Consider the following 19,454-nt stretch of genomic DNA (forward strand, 5'->3'; position numbering starts at 1 on the left):
CATAATAATTTCTCCGAGCTGATTTTTTTGCGTTTACCGAGCAGGTGTGCTAAAATCTTTTTTGGAATTGCCCTCTCCTGAACTTCAGAAAGGAAAAAGCTCCATTTATTCGAAAAAAATTGCCACTTCCGGATGATATACGTTTCATCAAAATTGAATATCTAAATCTTCGGCACAAAACGGAGGAATTTAGACGGTTTTTCTAAGATTTGTGGTAAATTATATGTTGGTTTTGAGTTTTCTTCCATTTGTTCGGATCCCTTGTCCAAGCTCTACAAGTTGTGGCAAGATCGCTCAGTTAAGGTTAAAAAAAAATTATAGTGGGCGAGATCCTTTAAGGCACGTGATCCTTCAGCACGGGTAAGCGGCCGGCTTGTATGTATTGGTTCTCATTGTCACTTTTGTTCTAACCGCAAATACTGTCAGCCTCTTCTTGATGTCATGGCGTCATCATAGGTTTGATGCAACCACCGTGGGAAACATACAAATTCTTCCTTAAAATTGTGATCTATTTAGATCGTTTTTGTAGCCAGAAATGTAAATATGCTAGTTTTAAGAAAAAAGACTATTTAGCCGATTTTGAAGCTGGGCCCCGGCACTCAGCATATGGCAGGCTTGTATTGATTGATCCTCGTTGCAAGTAGCAACCTTCAAATGAATCACCTTCTGACCGCGTACTGTGATCCTTTAAGGCACAGCATCCTCTTGTTTGTTTCAATTAGAAGTTAAACCACGTGTTTGTATATTTCTGTTATCTTTTTTACATAATAAAGAGAGAACACTAAATAAAGTTGAGAATTAAGTAAAGTAGAATAAAGAGAGAAAGCGAGCAAAGCTAAATATTTGATTTTCAGGAGAGGGGTTAACTGCAAGGCAGCCAATTATTCCATCCTCAACTGAGCCAAATCGAACAAATGGACATTTGCTTCAAATTCCCCGTGGTTCCAATCAAACAGGGAATGGAGAACAAAGGCTGAGTTTGAGCCTGCCTCCCAGCTCTACCCTTCCACAAACGCCTATTAGAATTATCACTTCGGTGAACAGACAGCCTTCCATATCGGTTTGTATTGTTGTTTCTAGTAAAGTTTTAAAAGAGGATGATGCAACTCCCACAGCTAGTCATAAATAGAACTTATTTGTTTGTAATAAGTAGAAATGATTGTTCGTAAACTAGAAAAGTTTGAATCATTTGTGGAAAAAACAGAGAGATTTTCGGCGTCGAAAAAATCTAAATAGTTGCATACCAAACGAAAGAAAAGTCAAAGAAAATTTCAGTTTTCAAGTATAAATAGACCGAAGATGGAGCTATGTTTTAACTTTAAAAAAGAAGTGTAAACAAGAAGGTTTGAAAAAAAATGTTGACTGTATTTTCAACAGTTTCGGTCATGTAGCTGGTTATTGTTAAATGTTCTTTACTTGTTATATCCTGTCATATCAAAATGGTGATTTTATAATCCTGCCATAACTATCCCAACTAATTTAGCATTGGTTTTCTATTTATAAGGGACTATAAATTGTATTGCTTTGAATGATCCTTTCTTTAAAAGAAAGGGAATAAACGAGAACAAAACACTTTGGGTCCCGGTGAGGGTGTGCGTGTTCTAGCCCGTTTTTTTTCTTCTGATTCTGCTATAACTGTAACAATCAGTTTATCCTTGATTTTCTTTTCACTCCATATACGGTAGTGATAAATATTTCCTCTTGTGCTTATATTGCATTCTTTCAAAACAAGGGGGAACGCACTTGTCGTCCCGACAGAACCCCGATTGCTGTGCTACGTCATATAAGGTGATATCTTTATTTCCTTTTTGTACAGTACTTGCATGATTGAAATATATGGTCCTTCAGACACAAATATCTTAGAAGAAGAAATTGAACCACATCACAGAATACATAATTATCAAAGAAAGCGCTGGAAAGGGGCTCTTAGAACACCCCAGCTTGGTAAGCAATTTTGACGACGCAGTCATGGCATATTAAGTCCTTTACAGAAATATGCCTCGTCAAAAGCCTATAGATACTGCAAGTAAAGCGGTCTAGAGGAACGGTTTTGTAAAATCAAAACAGACATACCTTTATACATAGCTGTATAAAGTTTCGATCTTTAGGTGTGTGTGTGTGTGTGTGTGGAGGGGAGGTTAACAAGTGTTTTGAAGCTTTGTTTTTCTGTTTTCTCAGAAAAGGGAGCATTAACCATATCGGGATATATTGTTCCTTAAATCTGTCTTAGACGAGTGTGCAGATCTGGTTTCAGTTGTCTGACCCGACTGTTTTGGGTTTCAGTTTTGTTCATATGTTCTTTAGGGAAAGTGTGCCATCAGATCATTTATACAGTTTTAGTGCGAAATTTTCGCTTTAACTATTAACTATTAAAGTTTTGATAGTTTTATAGTTATCATGTCTAAATTCCTTCATTAATTTAAGAATAAGAAGACCAACTGTTAAAGAACAAGAGCTAAGAGCTCATATGGCACTTGTGACGAGGCGAGAAGAGCTAAGAGCCAAGAGATCATATGGTATGAGCTGTAATAAAATTCTATAAATCAATAGATAGATTTAAAAAGGAAAATAAGAGGCTTAATGCCGGTCAGGATTTAAAATAAGAGCTCTGAGTCACGATGTCCTTCTAAATATCAAAATTCATTAAGATCCGATCACCCACTCGTAAGTTATAAATACCAAACTTTTTTTCATTTTTCCTCTCCTTTTAGCCCCCCAGATGGTCGAATCTGGGAAAACGACTTTATCAAGTCAAATTGTGCAGCTCCCTGACACGCCTACCAATTTTCATCGTCCTAGCACATCCAGAAGCACCAAACTCGCCAAATCACTGAACCCCTGCCCCCAACTCCCCCAAAGACAGCGAATCCAGTACGATTCTGTCAATCACGTATCAAGGACATTTGTTTATTCTATCCGCCAAGCTTCATCCCGATTCCTCCACTCCAAATGTTTTTTTCAAGATTTCCCCTCCAACTCCCCACAATGTCAAAAGATCTGGTCGGGATTTGAAATAAGAGCTCTGAGACATGAATTTCTTCTAAAAATCAAACTTCATTAAGATCCGATCATCTATTCATAAGATAAAAATACCACAATTTTCACGTTTTCCAAGAATTCCGGTTTTCCCCTCCAACTCCCCCCCAATGTCACAGGATCTGGTCGGAATTTAAAAAGAACTTTAAAGCACAAGATCCTTCTAAACATCAAATTTCATTAAGATCTGGTCGCCCTTTCGTAAGTTACAAATACCTAAATTTTAACACTATCCCCCCCCCCCATTTCACCAAAGAGAGCAGATCCGGCCCGGTTATGTCAGTCACGTATCTTAGACAGGTTTCTATTCTTCCCATCCAGTTTCATCCTGATCTCACCGCTTTAAGTATTTTCTAAGATTTCCGGTCCCCCCAACTCCCCCCCCCCAATGTCACCAGATCTGGTCGGGATTTAAAGTAAGAGCTCTAAGACACCATTCCTTCTAAATATCAAATTTCATTGAGATCCGATCGCCCGTTCGTAAGTTAAAAATACCTCATTTTTTTAATTTTTCAGAATTACCCCCCCCCCCCCCCCCAACCACCCCAAAGAGAGCGGATCCGTTCCGGTTATGTCGATCATGTATGTAGGACTTGTGCTTATTTTTCCCACCAAGTTTCATCGTGATCCCTCCACTCTAAGTGTTTTCCAAGATTTTAGGTTTCCCCCTCCCATATCCCCCTCCAATGTCACCAGATCCGGTCAGAATTTAAAATAACAGCTCTGAGACATGATATCCTTCCAAACATCAAATTTCATTAAGATCTGATCAACAGTTCGTAAGTTAAAAATACTTCAATTTATCTATTTTTTCCGAATTATTCGGCCCCCCACTCTCCCCAGATGGTCAAATTGGAAAACGACTATTTCTAATTTAAGCTGGTCCTGTCCCTGATACGCCTGCCAAATTTCATCGTCCTAGCTTACCTGGAAGTGCCTAAAGTAGCAAAACCGGGACCGACAGAATTGACGATTGCTATATGTCACTTGGTTAATACCAAGTGCCATAAAAACTAAGCTCTTCATCTGACTCTATGGAGTCATCGTCCCTGAAAAATGACAAAATAAAATAAAAGATAATCTTCAATTCTTAGTTGGAATCAGATCTTTTAAAAATAAATCAAGTTTGTTTTTTATAAATACAGGAAGTTTTTATAAGTTTATGCTATTAGTTTTTTTTTGTAAAATCAGTTAACGAAAGCTTAACATGTTAAATACTAGTTTCATCAATTTTTTGGGTAAAATTAGCCAGTGGTGTCGTCTTTGGTAACGAAATTTTGCATTTGTAATGGCGTTTGGGTTGTATCCCTTCACTTCGCCCAATAGTCAATATTTGTCTTTGCATAGGATAGGACTCTTTGAAGAATGTCATCCCTACGAAAGTTTACTGTTCTAAGTTTGACATTAAATAATGCGATTATTTAAATTCTTGATAAGTGAGTTGTTAAGAAGCCAAATTGGTCAAGTTATTTTTTTTTCTGGTTTTAAAGTATCAAAGTATGTGTGTTCATAAGGGTGTTAGGTGTGTATCAAAAGTGCAGTGTATGTCCAGTGTTCATTCAGTTTAAAACCAATTTTTTCTCCAAACAATTTTTTCCCTTGTTAGCAGATCATGGTTACCCAGATGTCACTGGATAAGCTACTATGATACAGTGAAGTCTAATTTTTCTACCATTTTCCTCAAATGCCATTTACTTTTTTCTGCCTTTAGGAACCATCTGTATCTGATGAAACCAAACCCCATTTAAATGGCGAAGGAAGGTCAGTTCAACCGGACAAACCTTATATTGATCCGTCCCTGCAGTATGATAAGATAACATTGACCAGGGTTAGTTTTCTTTTTTCTACGTTGATAGGAAGTAGTAATTAGCGTAAGTGATGTTTTTCTAAAAATAATATTTTGTTTAATTGAATGATTCTTTTTAAACTACATTTTGTTCAAGTTATTGATTGGTACTTCCAACTTTCTTAGAATGGCAATAAAAAATTGTCAATAAAATGAAAATATAACAAAAAGACAATGCCAATAATAGAACACAAAAAAAACTATGACAATAAGAAATTGACAATTATTGTATACAATATTTTGTTCGAATGATGGATTGCCATTTCTTACTTGGGAACTCGAAAAAAGCTTCTTAGTAGTTTCTTAGAATGACAATTCAAAAAAAATTGTCAACAAAATGACAATATAATACAAAGTCCAGTGAATAAAAAAAAATATAATGAAAACGAAGGACAAGGACAATAAAAGTGGATTTAAAAAATGAAATTAAAATAAATATTGTCTGAGAATGTGTGCACCATCATTTTGTGACTGATTGATAGCGGTAATACTGAAAAACAACGGCAACTTTATATGCTCTGTCGATTAGTTTAATACAGTTTCTTTTATCGTATTTGGTGCGCAGGACAATTAGGTGTTTCTTTATATCAATATACATTTTATTCCCTTTTGTCTCTAAAAAAAAGTAAAAAAAATTAAATATCAAAATCATTTTTATTATTCCCTTGATGCGTGAAAGTTCTTCTTTGTGTAAAACATTACTTATTAATAAAAGTAAAAGAATAAAATTTTGTTTGTCAAAAATAATAAAATTTTGATTGAAATTCGAAAACATATTTTCTGAGTAATTTCTTAGAATAACAATAAAAAATTGTCAGTAAAATGACAATGTAACAAATATAATTACAAAATGGAAGTAGTATTAAAAAAAAACTTCTTTAAAAAGCTTTAGAAATTTGTTTATGTATATTTGTATTACTTTTTTACTAGTCGGACAAAAATTGGGGGGGGGGGAGAGATTCTTCGTTGTGCCAAACAAATACTCACGAATAAAAGTAAAAAATCGAATTGTGTAATTTTTAAATTTTTGTTTTTTTAAGGAAAAATGCACGCTATCTTTCTAACTATTTTGTATTGTCACATCCAATTTGAAGATTTAAAATAGATTCCAATCGCAGGGCAAAATGGAATAAATTTACTCGATCGAATTTGTGAATTAGTTTGAGGCTTATGTTTTATATGATTAATTTCTTTTGTAGTTAGATTAGGTACTTTTTGCGTTGAATTCTGTTTTTTGTGCGTGTTCGTACTGTTGTTAATTTCCTTGCTTATTTGTTATTTATTTATATTTTTGTGTATATGGCCCACGGGTTTTTGAAATACACTTATCTATCTATCTATCTATGGAAACACTGTACATTATGCAAATTCTGCTATTATGAAAACAGCACAGCTTCCCTAATCATCTTTAAGACTAACAAATTATCTCATTTCTTCTGTTATATTGTACTGGACTGTATTATTTACATTTGTACCCTAATGCCCATTCATAATGAGATCTAACAAAAACCGAGATTTTGCTAGCCTAATAAGAGACAATCAAGTTTTTTACGGAATTTTCTGATTGACGCAAATTAGCAATAGACATATCTCAGAATTATTGAAATCTCAGTGTGAATGGGCCTTTAGATGTCCTAATCTGACCTTCAAATTTAATGTGGCTTTTCTTTTGCTATGTTTTTGTTTTCCTGTTTTATCTTTCGTTTGGTTTGTCTTCATAGGTCATTCAAAGATTCTTAATATAGTGAAAATTAAATTGTAAATATATTATAAATACAGACCTGCCACCTGCCCTTGTAGAGGAGACACAGTAGCTGAAATGTCGCTCTTATCAATGGCTCTAAAAGATCTTCATTTTTGTTAGCTTTTCCTGTCTGATCCATGGGTTGTTAGCCCTGGTAGTCCCATATTTAGTAACAAGGTTGGGTATATGCTCCTATGCCCTTTTTCCTTCTTTTAAGTGCGGAATTCATAATAAATGTCTTCAAATCAATAAATGTCAAATAAAAGTCAATAAATGTAAAAAAAAGGTCATCAAAAAATTTATCGATGATAATAATGTGGTGCTGAAAAGATAAATAAAGCAAGAAGAGTGACGTGTCTTGAGCTAAGCCTAAGTGCTGCGTGGATCAATGGATCTGGAGGGTCTTTATGCTTTTATCCTTACCTGGTTTATGCCTTACCTTATCCTTACCTGGTGATCCATGGGCCGTCAATCCTGACAGTCCCATATTTAATAACATAGGGCTTTGTGTGTACTCTTATTTTTCTTACGTTCATTAAGTATGAAATTCTTATAAATGACTTCAAGTCAACAGATGACTTTTTCCAGAATAATACTGTGGAGCAGAAAAGAAAAATGGAGCGAAAGGAGAGGCTAGTGTTTTTGGCCAAACTGAACAAGCTCAAATCTGCTGCCTGTCCTGTTTATGGGGAAGATGTTCAAAATCTGGTCTCCATTTTGCCTACCTCAAATCAACCTGTTCAATCCCTTCGACACGCTGATCAACCTTGGTCTGTTTCTGGGTCTGTGAATGTTAGTAATGCCATTGCTTTTAGAGGGTTGAGTCGTAAAAGCTTTTGGAGTCGTACGACCAAATTAGAAAATCTGGTTAGGACTCCAGAAGAACTTGCTCACGAACTAACAGATATTTTAACTAGGTATGATGTTTTGTTTTATATCATGCCTTTGTGTCCTCTTAAATCGTCTCTTTGCTAGCTAGAGTAGGCTATTATTTTGTAGTCAGACATAGCGGGTTTCAATTGAGTAGGCTACCTTTTGACACTTGAAACTTTATTAACACAACACGGAGCGTATGTTGTTAGCTGATCATAGATAAGCTCTAAAACGTAGATATGTCAAAGGCCAGCCTTTTCCTATTAAAGTAAAGAGCAATGTCAAAATTAAAATAATTAACTGATGCAGGGGGGGGGGGGCATTGACTCCAATCACCTTAATTCACTAGTCAGGTTTCTTGGAATTATTACCTACCATAAAAGTTTCAGAATAAAATTGATTCTTGTAGTTTAAAAACAGAAGAGCATAAAATCCACTTGACCTAATGGGGAAGGGGTAGCCCCCCCTTAGATTTCGAAAAATACCTGTATTTGTTATTCTCATAAAAAAAATACTCCATTTTGGATATTTTCTTTGAAAAAAAAAAATAGAATTGCCCCCCCCCCCCTCAAAGAAAAAAGAAAAACCGTTACTTGGCACGACTGATAGAAGTTTGATTACGTTAGAATAGACCACATAACACAAATTTGCAAAAAAATTTAATCTGCAACATTGGCATTCCTATAACATTGAGAAAGAAAAAAACATGGTTGCGCTCTGAATATACCTTTGATCTTCGAAATACATTTTAAAAAACTTTTTATAGTAGGGGAGGGGGCTGCAATATTCTGGTTTTTAGATGAGCAAAAGAAATGCGTCACGTATGATTTACAATGTTTTTTTTTTTTTTTTTTTTTTTTTTTTTTTTTTTTTTTTTTTTTTTTTTTTTTTTTTTTTTTTTAATGCTGTGAATCAGTCGAAAACGCTGGCTCGGCTAATTTGGCCTTGATCAAGACTAATTTTCTGTCTCGCTTTGGATGATACCTCATCTTTGAAATTAGAGTGGAAAATTATATTATTGATTGGTTTCAACATTTAAGTAAGTACTAATTCCTGATTGCTAACATTAGGAATTCCCATTTCCCCGTAAATAGGCTTTGGTCACCCCGCCCCGCCCTCCATACGTGGTGCCCTGGCCGCTTATATCCCCTTTATCCAATATGGTACCCACAGCGAATTGCGTAAACTCAGGTGATCTAAGGGTTGTACCTTATTTTGAAACTCCCCCCGGTGAGTTTTTAGTAAGAGGATTGACCCGTTAATATAGTTGCCTATTTCTGCATGTTTTAAATAGCCTACCTTTCTTTTATTTTTTATTTATCTTTTTTTAATAACGTACCAGATAATACTTCACAAAATAAAAATCACTGTATATAGAAATGAAAAAAAAAAAAAAGTTTTTCTTAAAATTGGTAAAAAGATGTGATTTGAAATATGAATGAACGATGGCAAAAGTCAACAAGTAAATGCTTACAATAATGGCTTATAATTGATTGAGTCATCCGTAAGACAGTCTACAATTAAGCAGTCACATTTAACTGAATTAAAAAAAAAATCTTTCGCCTAAGACTGTATCTGACATTTCCATACTTTGGAAATAATTGCAAAATACCGTTTGCCAAGCTGTTTTCAAAGAGAGGAGGATCAAAATGTAGTTGAATATGCATTATCCTGCTGATTCTCCCTTTGAGAACAGCTTGTCAAGCGGTTTGGGCTATCACCTTAGAAGCAGTGAAAATATCAGTTACGACCTTTTGGCGTGACAGTGAAGATATATTAAACCCGTTGCTAAAAATTCTTCGTTTCTTTATTCCAAAATCGACCCTAGTTTATTCAAAATAATTATTTTTAATTATTAAAAAATATAAATTAAATAATTGATGATCAAACAATCAAAACTTTACCATTTTTTTCTTCATTTCAAAATTGACCCTATTAAGTTCATTCAAAGTAATGATTATTTTAAGATTCACATTTGTTGTTCCTGGAGCAATGGCACCGTTCATTAAAATGCATGCTAGTCACACGCCCCCTTCAAGGCTATGGTGCGAACAACGAAGAGAATTCATCTTCAAAAATGAGTTGACAGCCCCTGGAACTATTTTACATACCACAGCCAGTGCTATGATGACCCAATTTCCTGATCCTCGACTCATCCAATATGATTGTGGTAAGGAGTGTTAAAATTCTATAGTTGTTAATCCTCTTCCATTTTGGACTTCTACTGGGGTGCAAATTTTTAAATGAAATCGGGCACGTACCCTTTGTAGTTTCTGTAGAATTTCGGTATTTCAAACATTGATATGTTTTATAGATTTTAATTATATACGAGTTTAATAAAACAAAAATTATATTTATTATTCAATAATAATCTAATGAATTATATTTAAATAATTTATTTTGAATAGACTTATTGTATAAGTAGTTTATTAATTTACATATATAAATGTATGTGGAATCTACCAGGTAGAATGTGGATTGGGTGTTGGGAAGCCTGCATATAATATACTTTAAGAGTGGGGAGAAAGTCTTTAAGATCTTTATTGAATCATAAAGATGTAGGAATAGTAGTAACAATATACTCTTTTCTTCTAATTTCTGTTATTTTTTTGTTCGCCTTGCTGCATACTGATATATTTCATGTCCACCTCTTGGCTTTGATTGGTCAGTAAAAATGTTATGCTTGAACGTTGAACAGTGTCCAAATCGAGAAATTATGAATTGTGGTTATGATTAGTGCTGCAGTCATGCGAAAATTGGTTTTATCCAAAAGTGTGACCATAATGTGGCGTGAGCATTACCTAAAGGGTATATTCCCTACTTGTAGGTTGGGAATTACCTACCTAGAGGGAATATTCTTGCAAGTAGGACAAATTAAAAGACTATCAAGTGCTTAAGAAAGTTCAGTGCCCTCTAGGGTCATGTCCAAGAGGTACCTAGGAGGTTCTTCAGCTAGCGTTGGAGCCCCTAACTTCAGCAAAGAGCCAACGATAGCGTTTTAACAACGTTAGAGCGTCTAACTTTAGCAAAGTTAGAGCCCCTAGGGAGCTCTTCAGCAAAGTGCCCCCTAGATACTTTATGGGATGACGGACTCAATTATGGGAAATTTCTTTTTAGGTCTTGTATATCTTAGTAATTTACAATAAAATATAGGTAATGAAATTTGAATATAAATTATATTTTTTTAAAACTGCATGCGTGGATTGGTACACAAGGAGCCATTTCTGACTGCCTTTATCTAGACCAGGAATAGTATTGGAGAAAAAAAATAGCGTACCTTTTTTTTAAGTTATATTGAATCAAATAAAATCTGATATTATGAAGGTTAATTTTTTTCTCTTCCTAAATGTATCTGGAATGTAACAGGTAGAATGTAGGTCGGGTGTTAAGCCTGCTTGTCTCATCTTGCTGGGTAGGTCATTGGGATCGTCAGCGGCTCAACGGTTTAGGAATAGAAGTAACAATATAATTGTCTCTTCTCATTCCTGTTATTGTTTTTTATCTAACTACATATGGATATGTATTGTGGGGGGGGGGGGGGCAAGACTCAGTTATGGAAAATATTTCTTTGATATTTTACATCAGCTGTTTTTTTTATGGAACTGCATATTTTGGAAGAGCGAGTTTGAACATGGTGGAACTCTTGGCAAGGTTTTCATTGCCGTTTCTTAAAAACTTTAGTACCTGCAACACCCCCCCCTTTTTTTTTCAATTCTCAATACAAATGTCTATTGTCTGCGTATCTTGTCTACAGGCTGCCTTTATTTTTTCAGGTAAACTGCAAGTGTTGGATCGGTTATTGCGTGATTTGAAAGTTGGCAAACATCGTGTCTTAATATTTACACAAATGACACGGATGTTGGACGTCCTTGAAAGTTTTCTAACATTCCATGGGCATACTTACCTCAGACTAGATGGTTCTACCAAAATTGATCAAAGACAGGTTTGTATTCCTATTCATATAGGGTTTTTTTTTCATGTCCTGTAGTGGCGCAGTGGGATTGATCTCTGCTTGGTAATAAGGGGCCCAGGACTTTTCGAACTCACCAGTAGCAACCCACTGCAGGGCCAGAATTTCATTCTGGGTCTTGCCATCTAATATAATACAGACAAGATGAAGAAGAATATTTTGTGTCGTTGCAAGTCCGGCACCACATCCTTACCTAGGCGTGTATGTCTAGCTGTGCACTTATTTAAGCATGGGATTTCAGCCAGACATACATGTGAACTCCACTCTTAAGTGTAGATGGTAGATATAGTGCAAAGGAGGCTTTGGTAGAATTTGAATTTCTAGACACAGGGTTATAGCTACAATTTGTTGCAACTAAGCATCGAATTTTACGTGAATCGTCAGGATATTAAATTGATCATGGTTGTGATACCCACTGCAACCTAGTAAAGAACGAACTGTAACCTAAAGTAACCTAAGTTTTAATAACGCCTTTTGAAAAAAATATAAAGTTTAATGAGGTAGAAACACCATTTGAAGCTGATCCGGAATGGTAAAAATATTTGACTAATCTTAAGTTTGGGAGTTTGTTGCAAAAAAATGACTGGAATTTTTTAAAATATCCTTAAACACCTCGAAAATGGTGCTGGATTGAAATGAAAACTGTATTATTGGACTTTTAATAGTAAAATGCTCATAGGAGAATTACAATCTCACTCATTAAAAACAAAGAAAATCACTTTAGCATCTGAAATCCTGGGCAGACATATGTCTGTCTGTAGTATAGCAAGAAGAGAAGGCATTTGAGCGCCGTTTAAGATATTTAATTGTGGAAAACTTTCGTTATATCTGCGTTCAAAATAAAACACAGTGACATAAGGGCTGTAGCAGACCTGAATTTTCTTCCTCTTCTTCTTCTTCTTTTGAATTTTATTCTTCTTTCAATCTTCTTGAGCGCCGCTTAAGATATTCAATTGTGGAAAACTTTTCGGTATCTCTGCGTTCAAAATAAAACACAGTGACACAAGGGCTGTAGCAGATATGAATTTTATTATTCTTCTTCTTCTTCTGAATTTTATTCTTCTTTCAATCTTCTTGAGCGCCGTTTAAGATATTCAATTGTGGAAAACTTTTCGGTATCTCTGCGTTCAAAATAAAACACAGGGACATAAGGGCTGTAGCAGATCTGAATATTATTTTCTTCTGAATTTTCTTTTCTTTCAATCTTATTGAGCACCGTTTAAGATATTTAATTGTGGAAAACTTTTCGATATCTCTGCGTTCATATAAAACACAGTGACATAAGGGCTGTAGCAGATATGAATTTTATTATTATTCTTCTTCTTCTTCTTCTCCTTCTCCTTCTCCTTCTTCTTCTCCTTCTTCTTCTTCTTCTTCTTCTTCTTCTTCTTCTTCTTCTTCTTCTTCTTCTGAATTTTATTCTTCTTTCAATCTTCTTGAGCGCCATTTAAGATATTTAATTGTGGAAAACTTTTCTGTATCTCTATGTTCAAAATAAAACACAGTGACATAAGGGCTGTAGCAGATCTGAATATTATTCTTCTTCTGAATTTTATTCTTCTTTCAATCTTCTTGAGCGCTGTTTAAGATATTTAATTGTGCAAAACTTTTCGATATCTCTGCGTTCAAAATAGAACACAGTGACATAAGGGCTGTAACAGATCTGAATTTTATCACATCACGAGATAAGAATTCGATATTACTAATAAGGAATTTTCAATTAAGAAGAAAGAAATAACAGCAATTGTTTAATCTAGGCTACCAAATAATTAACTATCCAAAGTTGGAATTTTTCTATTTCATATCCTTAAAAAAATAAGAAAGAACTTAGCGAATATTTACATAGTTGTTTAGAATAAACAATTGCTTCTTGGATTAACTAATTCAAAGAAATTAATTTGTTTACTATTAGGAATCTGTTCAAATTTCAACTCGTGAAACTCTTGAGAGGATTATTCGCAAAGATAAATACATTTCTAAGATTATCGTGGCGATTACCAAGTTTTCTACCAAAGGGCTTAAGATGTCAGAAGTGTAGTCCTTTATATTATAGTTACATAATAATTATTATTATATATATATATATATATATATATATATATATATATATATATATATATATATATATATATATATATATATATATATATATATTATAGTATATTTAATAATTTAAATTATTGTTGAGTATAATGGATGTTATAAATGTATGTAACTTGACTTTAAATGTTTCTTTCTCTTCTACTGACTTTGAAATGATGCTTTCTAATTTGTTCTCCTAGCTTTGTTGCAAAGAGGAAAAAAACCACTGATCGTTCATATTAATCTTCTTATTCTCAGGCTAAAAAGTCTTAAAAAATAATCGATTTGATTATTTTGAATTTTAGGCATTAATGGAAAGATTCAATTCGGACAAGCGGATTTTTTGCTTCATTTTGTCAACAAGAAGCGGTGGAATTGGTGTGAATTTAACTGGCGCTGATACGGTAGTCTTTTACGATTCGGATTGGAATCCAACAATGGATGCACAGGTAATATTCGATCTGACAAAAACCGATTTAATGTCGAAATAAAACTATTTCTTTCAGTTTGAAAAAATAAGAAGTGAATAATGAACAAAGAAATAAAAATTATTTTGTTAAAAAATGAAAGTTACTTTAGGTTTCATGTTTATTTATAAGAGTAACTGAGTCCCTGACCAATTAAAAGAGAAAAAAAATACAAATTCAGCATATGCACCACAATTTAAGATGTAGAAATCTATTTATTCTTTGGAAATAATTAAATGATAAAAGATTGTATATTGCTATCTGGCCATATAAATTTATTCAGGTGAAAATTTTACTGCCAAAAATCTTTTTAAAGCAAGTTTTGTTTTAAATTAAATAGAAAAAAAATACAAGCAAACGAAATTAGCTAATATGCACATTGATTTTTTGCTTCATTTTATTAGCAAGAAGTAGTAGAATTGGTGTGAATTTAACTGGCGCTGTTACGGTAGTCTTTTACGATTCAGATTGGTATCCAACAATGGATGCACAGGTTATATTGATTATTAATATTATTAATTAATAAGTACTATTAAGTTAAACATTTAAAAATTAAATACGATTGTCTGAAGGGAACTTCTATGTAATGTACAATGTTCTAACTTAAATGCACGAGAGGACGCAGAATCACGGGTTTGTCTAAGCTCCTTTTTTTTTAATCAGATATTATTCTGTTTACATTGCTTTTTAAAAACATAACAGTAGTTCGCTGGTGTTTTGCTGGAAACGCTAGTCATGGTTGCGGTGTCCAACACAATCTACTAAAGAATGAGCTTACTCATAGTAACTGAAATTTTGGAAACGTATCTAGAAAAAAATGGAAAACTCGTATAAGAGTTGCCATTTAAAGCTACTTTAGGAATAGTGATTGTTATTTCGGCTACTCTTATTGGTACCAGTTATTGCAAAACAGATTTTTGGAAATTTGAAAAATAACCCGCACCCCCCCCCCCCCCCAAGAAAAGGGTGTGGATCGGAATGAAAACTGCATCATTGGATCACTATAGCCGAGAAAACCATGTGGGAGAATTACAGTCTCTCATCTTCAGCAACATAGTAAATCACTTTTACACATTCCTTATTTTTTCTTTCTTTTTTTCGTCGCCGCTGGTGGGACACAAAAACATCATGGAGAGATTTAATTGTTAATTTGAAAAATAATTCTTGTTCAAAGCTTATTAAAACCTTACACCTAGGTAGCACTGATGTGTTCCTTCTTTTTTTCCTCTCTTCTTTCTTTGCCGCTAGTGGGGCAATAAAACACTGAGAGATGTTTAATGGCTAATTGGAAAGCTAATTCGTATTCATAGCTCATGGAAACCTAATTCTAATCTGTGTGCTTTTTATTAGTGAAACAAGTTAATATTAAAATAAAAGCAGTGCTGGACAAAATCGTTTTAAGTAGTTTTTGCTTCTTTTAATTCTTCCCCTCCCCCTAAATATAAGAGACGAAGTTGAAAGCACATAATCTTTTTTTGCCTGTATAATATTATGTCTGGCAAAAGACAAACATGTGCAATATAAATATCAAGCTGTACTAACCTGCAATTCTGTGTGGATTGTAGGTAATCGGATCTATGATACAAGAACATTTTTTTTTGTCAGTTTATATTGTTTGTTAATTCCATTTTACTGAAAAAGAAATTCCACTAACAGTTTGATTTGTAAACTGTTAATTTTCTGTAATAAATTATGTTTATAGTTCCAGACTTGTACCACCCTTTGCTTAGGTACAACAAAGTTGTTGACGTGTTAACGTTTTTGTAAGTGTTGTTTGGGTGTAAACGGACATTGCTTGCTCTATATCTTATGTTATTACTTGATACTGCTTTATAATATGAAATTATGCGAATTTTCACAGCTTTGCTACTGTTATGCTAATTCGTGAATAGGGTTAAAATGGCTCTATTTTTGCTGTGGCACCGAAGAAGGCCATTTTTTGCCTAGCAAAATACATTTTGTGTTTGTGAAAATTCGGTCAAGCTGTTCAAAGTTTTATTTCATAAAGTGAAATATGTAAATGTGTTTATTTATAGCAGTAAATATAAGATCAGGATAAATATATACTATATATAAATATGTAATGGAAAACATTTATATTCATTTGTGTCTGCTTGCAGAAATGAAAAAAAGTACCAAAAAAATCGTATTTAATTCTAAAACTGAATTACCAGCATTCAGTTCACATAATCCGGTTTGTTAGTGAATCATTAACTTTGTTGAGAATCGTTCTCAGAAAAGCGAGTCGTAACTCTGTTCTAGCTCAATCACCTTCGTTGGTGGAACGGTGATTCTTCTCGACGTGATTTCAAGACACGTTTGACCACAACCAGTCGATTTCAAAGTTCGGATTATTTATAGAAGATTATCTTTATTCTTATCTCTGGTTATTCATCCTAGACCAGAGGAGAGCACAAGATACGACCGTAAATTTAATTTACAGCTACCCCTGATTCCTCCCAATTCTGATTCTGAAGTATGGTTATGAATAGAGGTAAAACTGTTGCAATAAAATGTTCAGTTTAATTATAAACGTACCAGTTTGATAGTAACTGGCACCAAACTTTAAAAAGATAGACAATCAGCGGGTTGAAAATCAGCAGCCTGGATTTAAATCCCGGGCAGGCTCAATTTTGGTTTTTAAGCCAGCGCAAGGACCTTTGTCAAGAACCTATGTTAATCCGGATGCAATTATCAATTTCGAAGGTGTTTTCTCAGAGGAACTTGTTTCATTTTATACGTTGTTAATGGTTTTAACCTTTAGTTAACATTTTTTCTAGGCTCAAGATAGATGCCATCGGATTGGTCAGACAAGAGATGTGCACATATATCGCTTAATATCAGAGAAAACGATAGAAGAGAACATCCTGAAGAAAGCCAATCAAAAACGGCTACTAGGCGATCTGGCCATTGAAGGTGGTAACTTCACAACGGCCTACTTTCAAAAAGTATTTTACTCTTGATGATTATCTTATTTTGAAAATAAGTGCATATTGTGACACGCTGGTTCAATTTTCTCTTTGATTTTTAAAACAATCGTAGGAGAACGAATTACTGTTTGTACCTAAGTGTATCGGCAGCCTCTAATGTCGGAAACTATTACATTTGTCGGAAAAATCACTGAACATAATCTGGTGTTTCGCGTCATAGCATTTTCTTCAAACTTCGCTTTTTTCTTTATTTTTTTTTTTTAGATTTTGTGATGTAATAATTTTGCCGTATTATGATACTTGGGAAATGCCAAAGAACGCTAGTTGGTGTTGGTGTCTCATTGTCGACACTAATGGCAGTTTCCATTCTCGGTGGAGTTTAGCTACCTATACCCTCTAGTTCATACCATGAAGATGTAATGTTGGGCTGGAAGGGGTTGTGTCGTAGGGGGTGGCAGATGTAGCACTCCAGACTTAGGATTTAATGCACTTGGTTTGTTTACAACCTTCTTACTGTACTCTTTTTTCATTTTTTAGTTGATAAAATACCTTTAAGAAAAAACAATGGAGGTTATTGACACAAAACGGGGGTTGGAAACGTTTTTTCCTTTGAAAAAGAAAATGTAAACAGCATTGCTGAGGCCAGAGATATCTTTATATGCTGATTTCCCGGTTTGTCTGTATGTACTAAAACTTATTCCCAAACATTTTCTAGTAGATAAGTATAGCCAGAAATCCATATTCTAGATTTCTTCCCCTCCCCCTGTCTAGATATTGAAAAAATAACGTTTTTGGGGGGTATTTTTACGAAAGAATACCTGTCTTATAGTATTTCTTGTAGAAAATTTGGTTAAATGGCACCCATCTTCCAGATTTCGTGGTAACCCCAAGATCATCAAAATTCGTTTTTGTCAAGTTTGTGCTACCCCTCGAAAATTAGTACTGATTATTAAGTTCAAAAATTCGTTTTGGTCAAATGCGTGCTACCCTCTCCTCGAAAATGAATAATGATTATAAAGTTGTTAGTTTGTGTTGATTAATTAATTATTTGACTGATTGAATAATCAAAATTGAAAGATGAATTTAAAAAATGAAAATTTTGTTAATGATATGTTAATCAGAATGATATTGCAAAATGTAGAACACTCTCTTTAAGCTGAGTCGTTGCTTATGTTAGTATGTCCCTGTCATATTTTATTTTGGAGAAAGGACGTTTTACTTTTTGCTAATATAGCTGTTATAATGGTCAGTTACAGTGAAATTACCAGGATTTTCTTCCTGGTAATTTTAATTAATTTTCTTCTAACTTGTAAAACAGTGAAGGTCTGGAATAATGGCTCTTCAGAAGGAGGCTAGAGCAGAAAGAGAGACTAATTCAAAAGAATAGACTAATTCTTCAAAAGAGAGAACAAAAAGAGATGACTTTATTATTTAGAGATTTATTATTTTCACTTCTTAATGATATTTGGTCATCCTATGGCATATACTATTACAAGTATACTTTTTATAATACAGCTGTTATAATGGTCAGTTACAGTGAAATTACCAGGATTTCCTTTTTGTGGCACATTATTCTTCAAAAAAAAAAAAAAATGTATTTTTGTTTAATTATATGTGTGTTCAAAATTGATCACTTTTTTGAACCTACCTGAAAAGTGAGAAACTTGGTGAAAATGATCAAAGACCCTAGAGACCAATTAGAGTAAAGCCAAGACAGATAAACTATGAGAGGCAAAGCTCGCAGAACTTATTGCTTCATTATCGTTGCCTTCCTCCCCTGCCTTCGAATACAAGATGCATAGTTGAAAGCACAATCTTTTTTTGCCTGTATAATCTTGTATCTGACAAAAGACAAATCTGTGCTACATAATATCAAACTGTACTAACCTATTGTTCCAAGTGGATTGTAGACAATCAGGCCCATAATACAAGTATACCTTTTTGCAGTTTTATTACTTTCTTTACATGTTAAACAGGTTGGTGTCAAATTTTTTGGAAAGTAGTTTTTTTTTGGTCGGCTTGAAGGGGGGGGGATGACGTGACAAACATTTAGCTTTGGAGTATTATTTTCTTTTACTGATGGTCTATCTAGGGAGGGTGGGTCTTTATTTTCCGCCCCTTGGGCAAGTGTGCTCCTGCATTTAAGTTTTTGGGCTATTAAAAAAGATATTTGTATATTTATTATGTTTTGTGGATGAATGCGCCTTTGAATTTAAACTTTTGAATATTGACAAATGAATTTACCAAGGACGCTAAAAATGAAATCTGATTCTTTAAATAGATTTGGTGGGAGCTTATACGGTCATATACGTCTTAGAAAAAAAAATATTGAAAAAAATGGGAACTCAATTTTTAATTAAAAAAAAAAGTTTGATACAATTATGCAGTAATACTTAGTGGGTGCTAAGTTTGAAAATAAGGGATATGGTTGAAAAATCAACGGAAAAGGAAAAAAAAAACATATAATCATGGAGATCCAGTAATTGTTAATTTCCTGATTGTTGTA

General features: G+C 33.9%; 1 protein-coding gene across 1 annotated transcript in view; it reads left to right on the top strand.

Annotated features, from left to right (window-relative positions):
• LOC136025913 (helicase domino-like) overlaps positions 1 to 19,454 on the top strand; it is a 144,374-nt gene that overhangs the window by 44,804 nt on the left and 80,116 nt on the right. The window contains exons 8-14 of the mRNA XM_065701977.1: positions 855 to 1,060; positions 4,748 to 4,864; positions 7,215 to 7,543; positions 9,467 to 9,669; positions 11,273 to 11,442; positions 13,857 to 14,000; positions 16,799 to 16,966. Coding sequence (XP_065558049.1) covers positions 855 to 1,060; positions 4,748 to 4,864; positions 7,215 to 7,543; positions 9,467 to 9,669; positions 11,273 to 11,442; positions 13,857 to 14,000; positions 16,799 to 16,966 — 1,337 coding nt within the window. The remainder of the gene's footprint in view (positions 1 to 854; positions 1,061 to 4,747; positions 4,865 to 7,214; positions 7,544 to 9,466; positions 9,670 to 11,272; positions 11,443 to 13,856; positions 14,001 to 16,798; positions 16,967 to 19,454) is intronic.

The sequence above is a fragment of the Artemia franciscana genome, chromosome 4 (assembly GCF_032884065.1).
Source record: "Artemia franciscana chromosome 4, ASM3288406v1, whole genome shotgun sequence".
Taxonomy (NCBI): Eukaryota; Metazoa; Arthropoda; class Branchiopoda; order Anostraca; family Artemiidae; genus Artemia; species Artemia franciscana.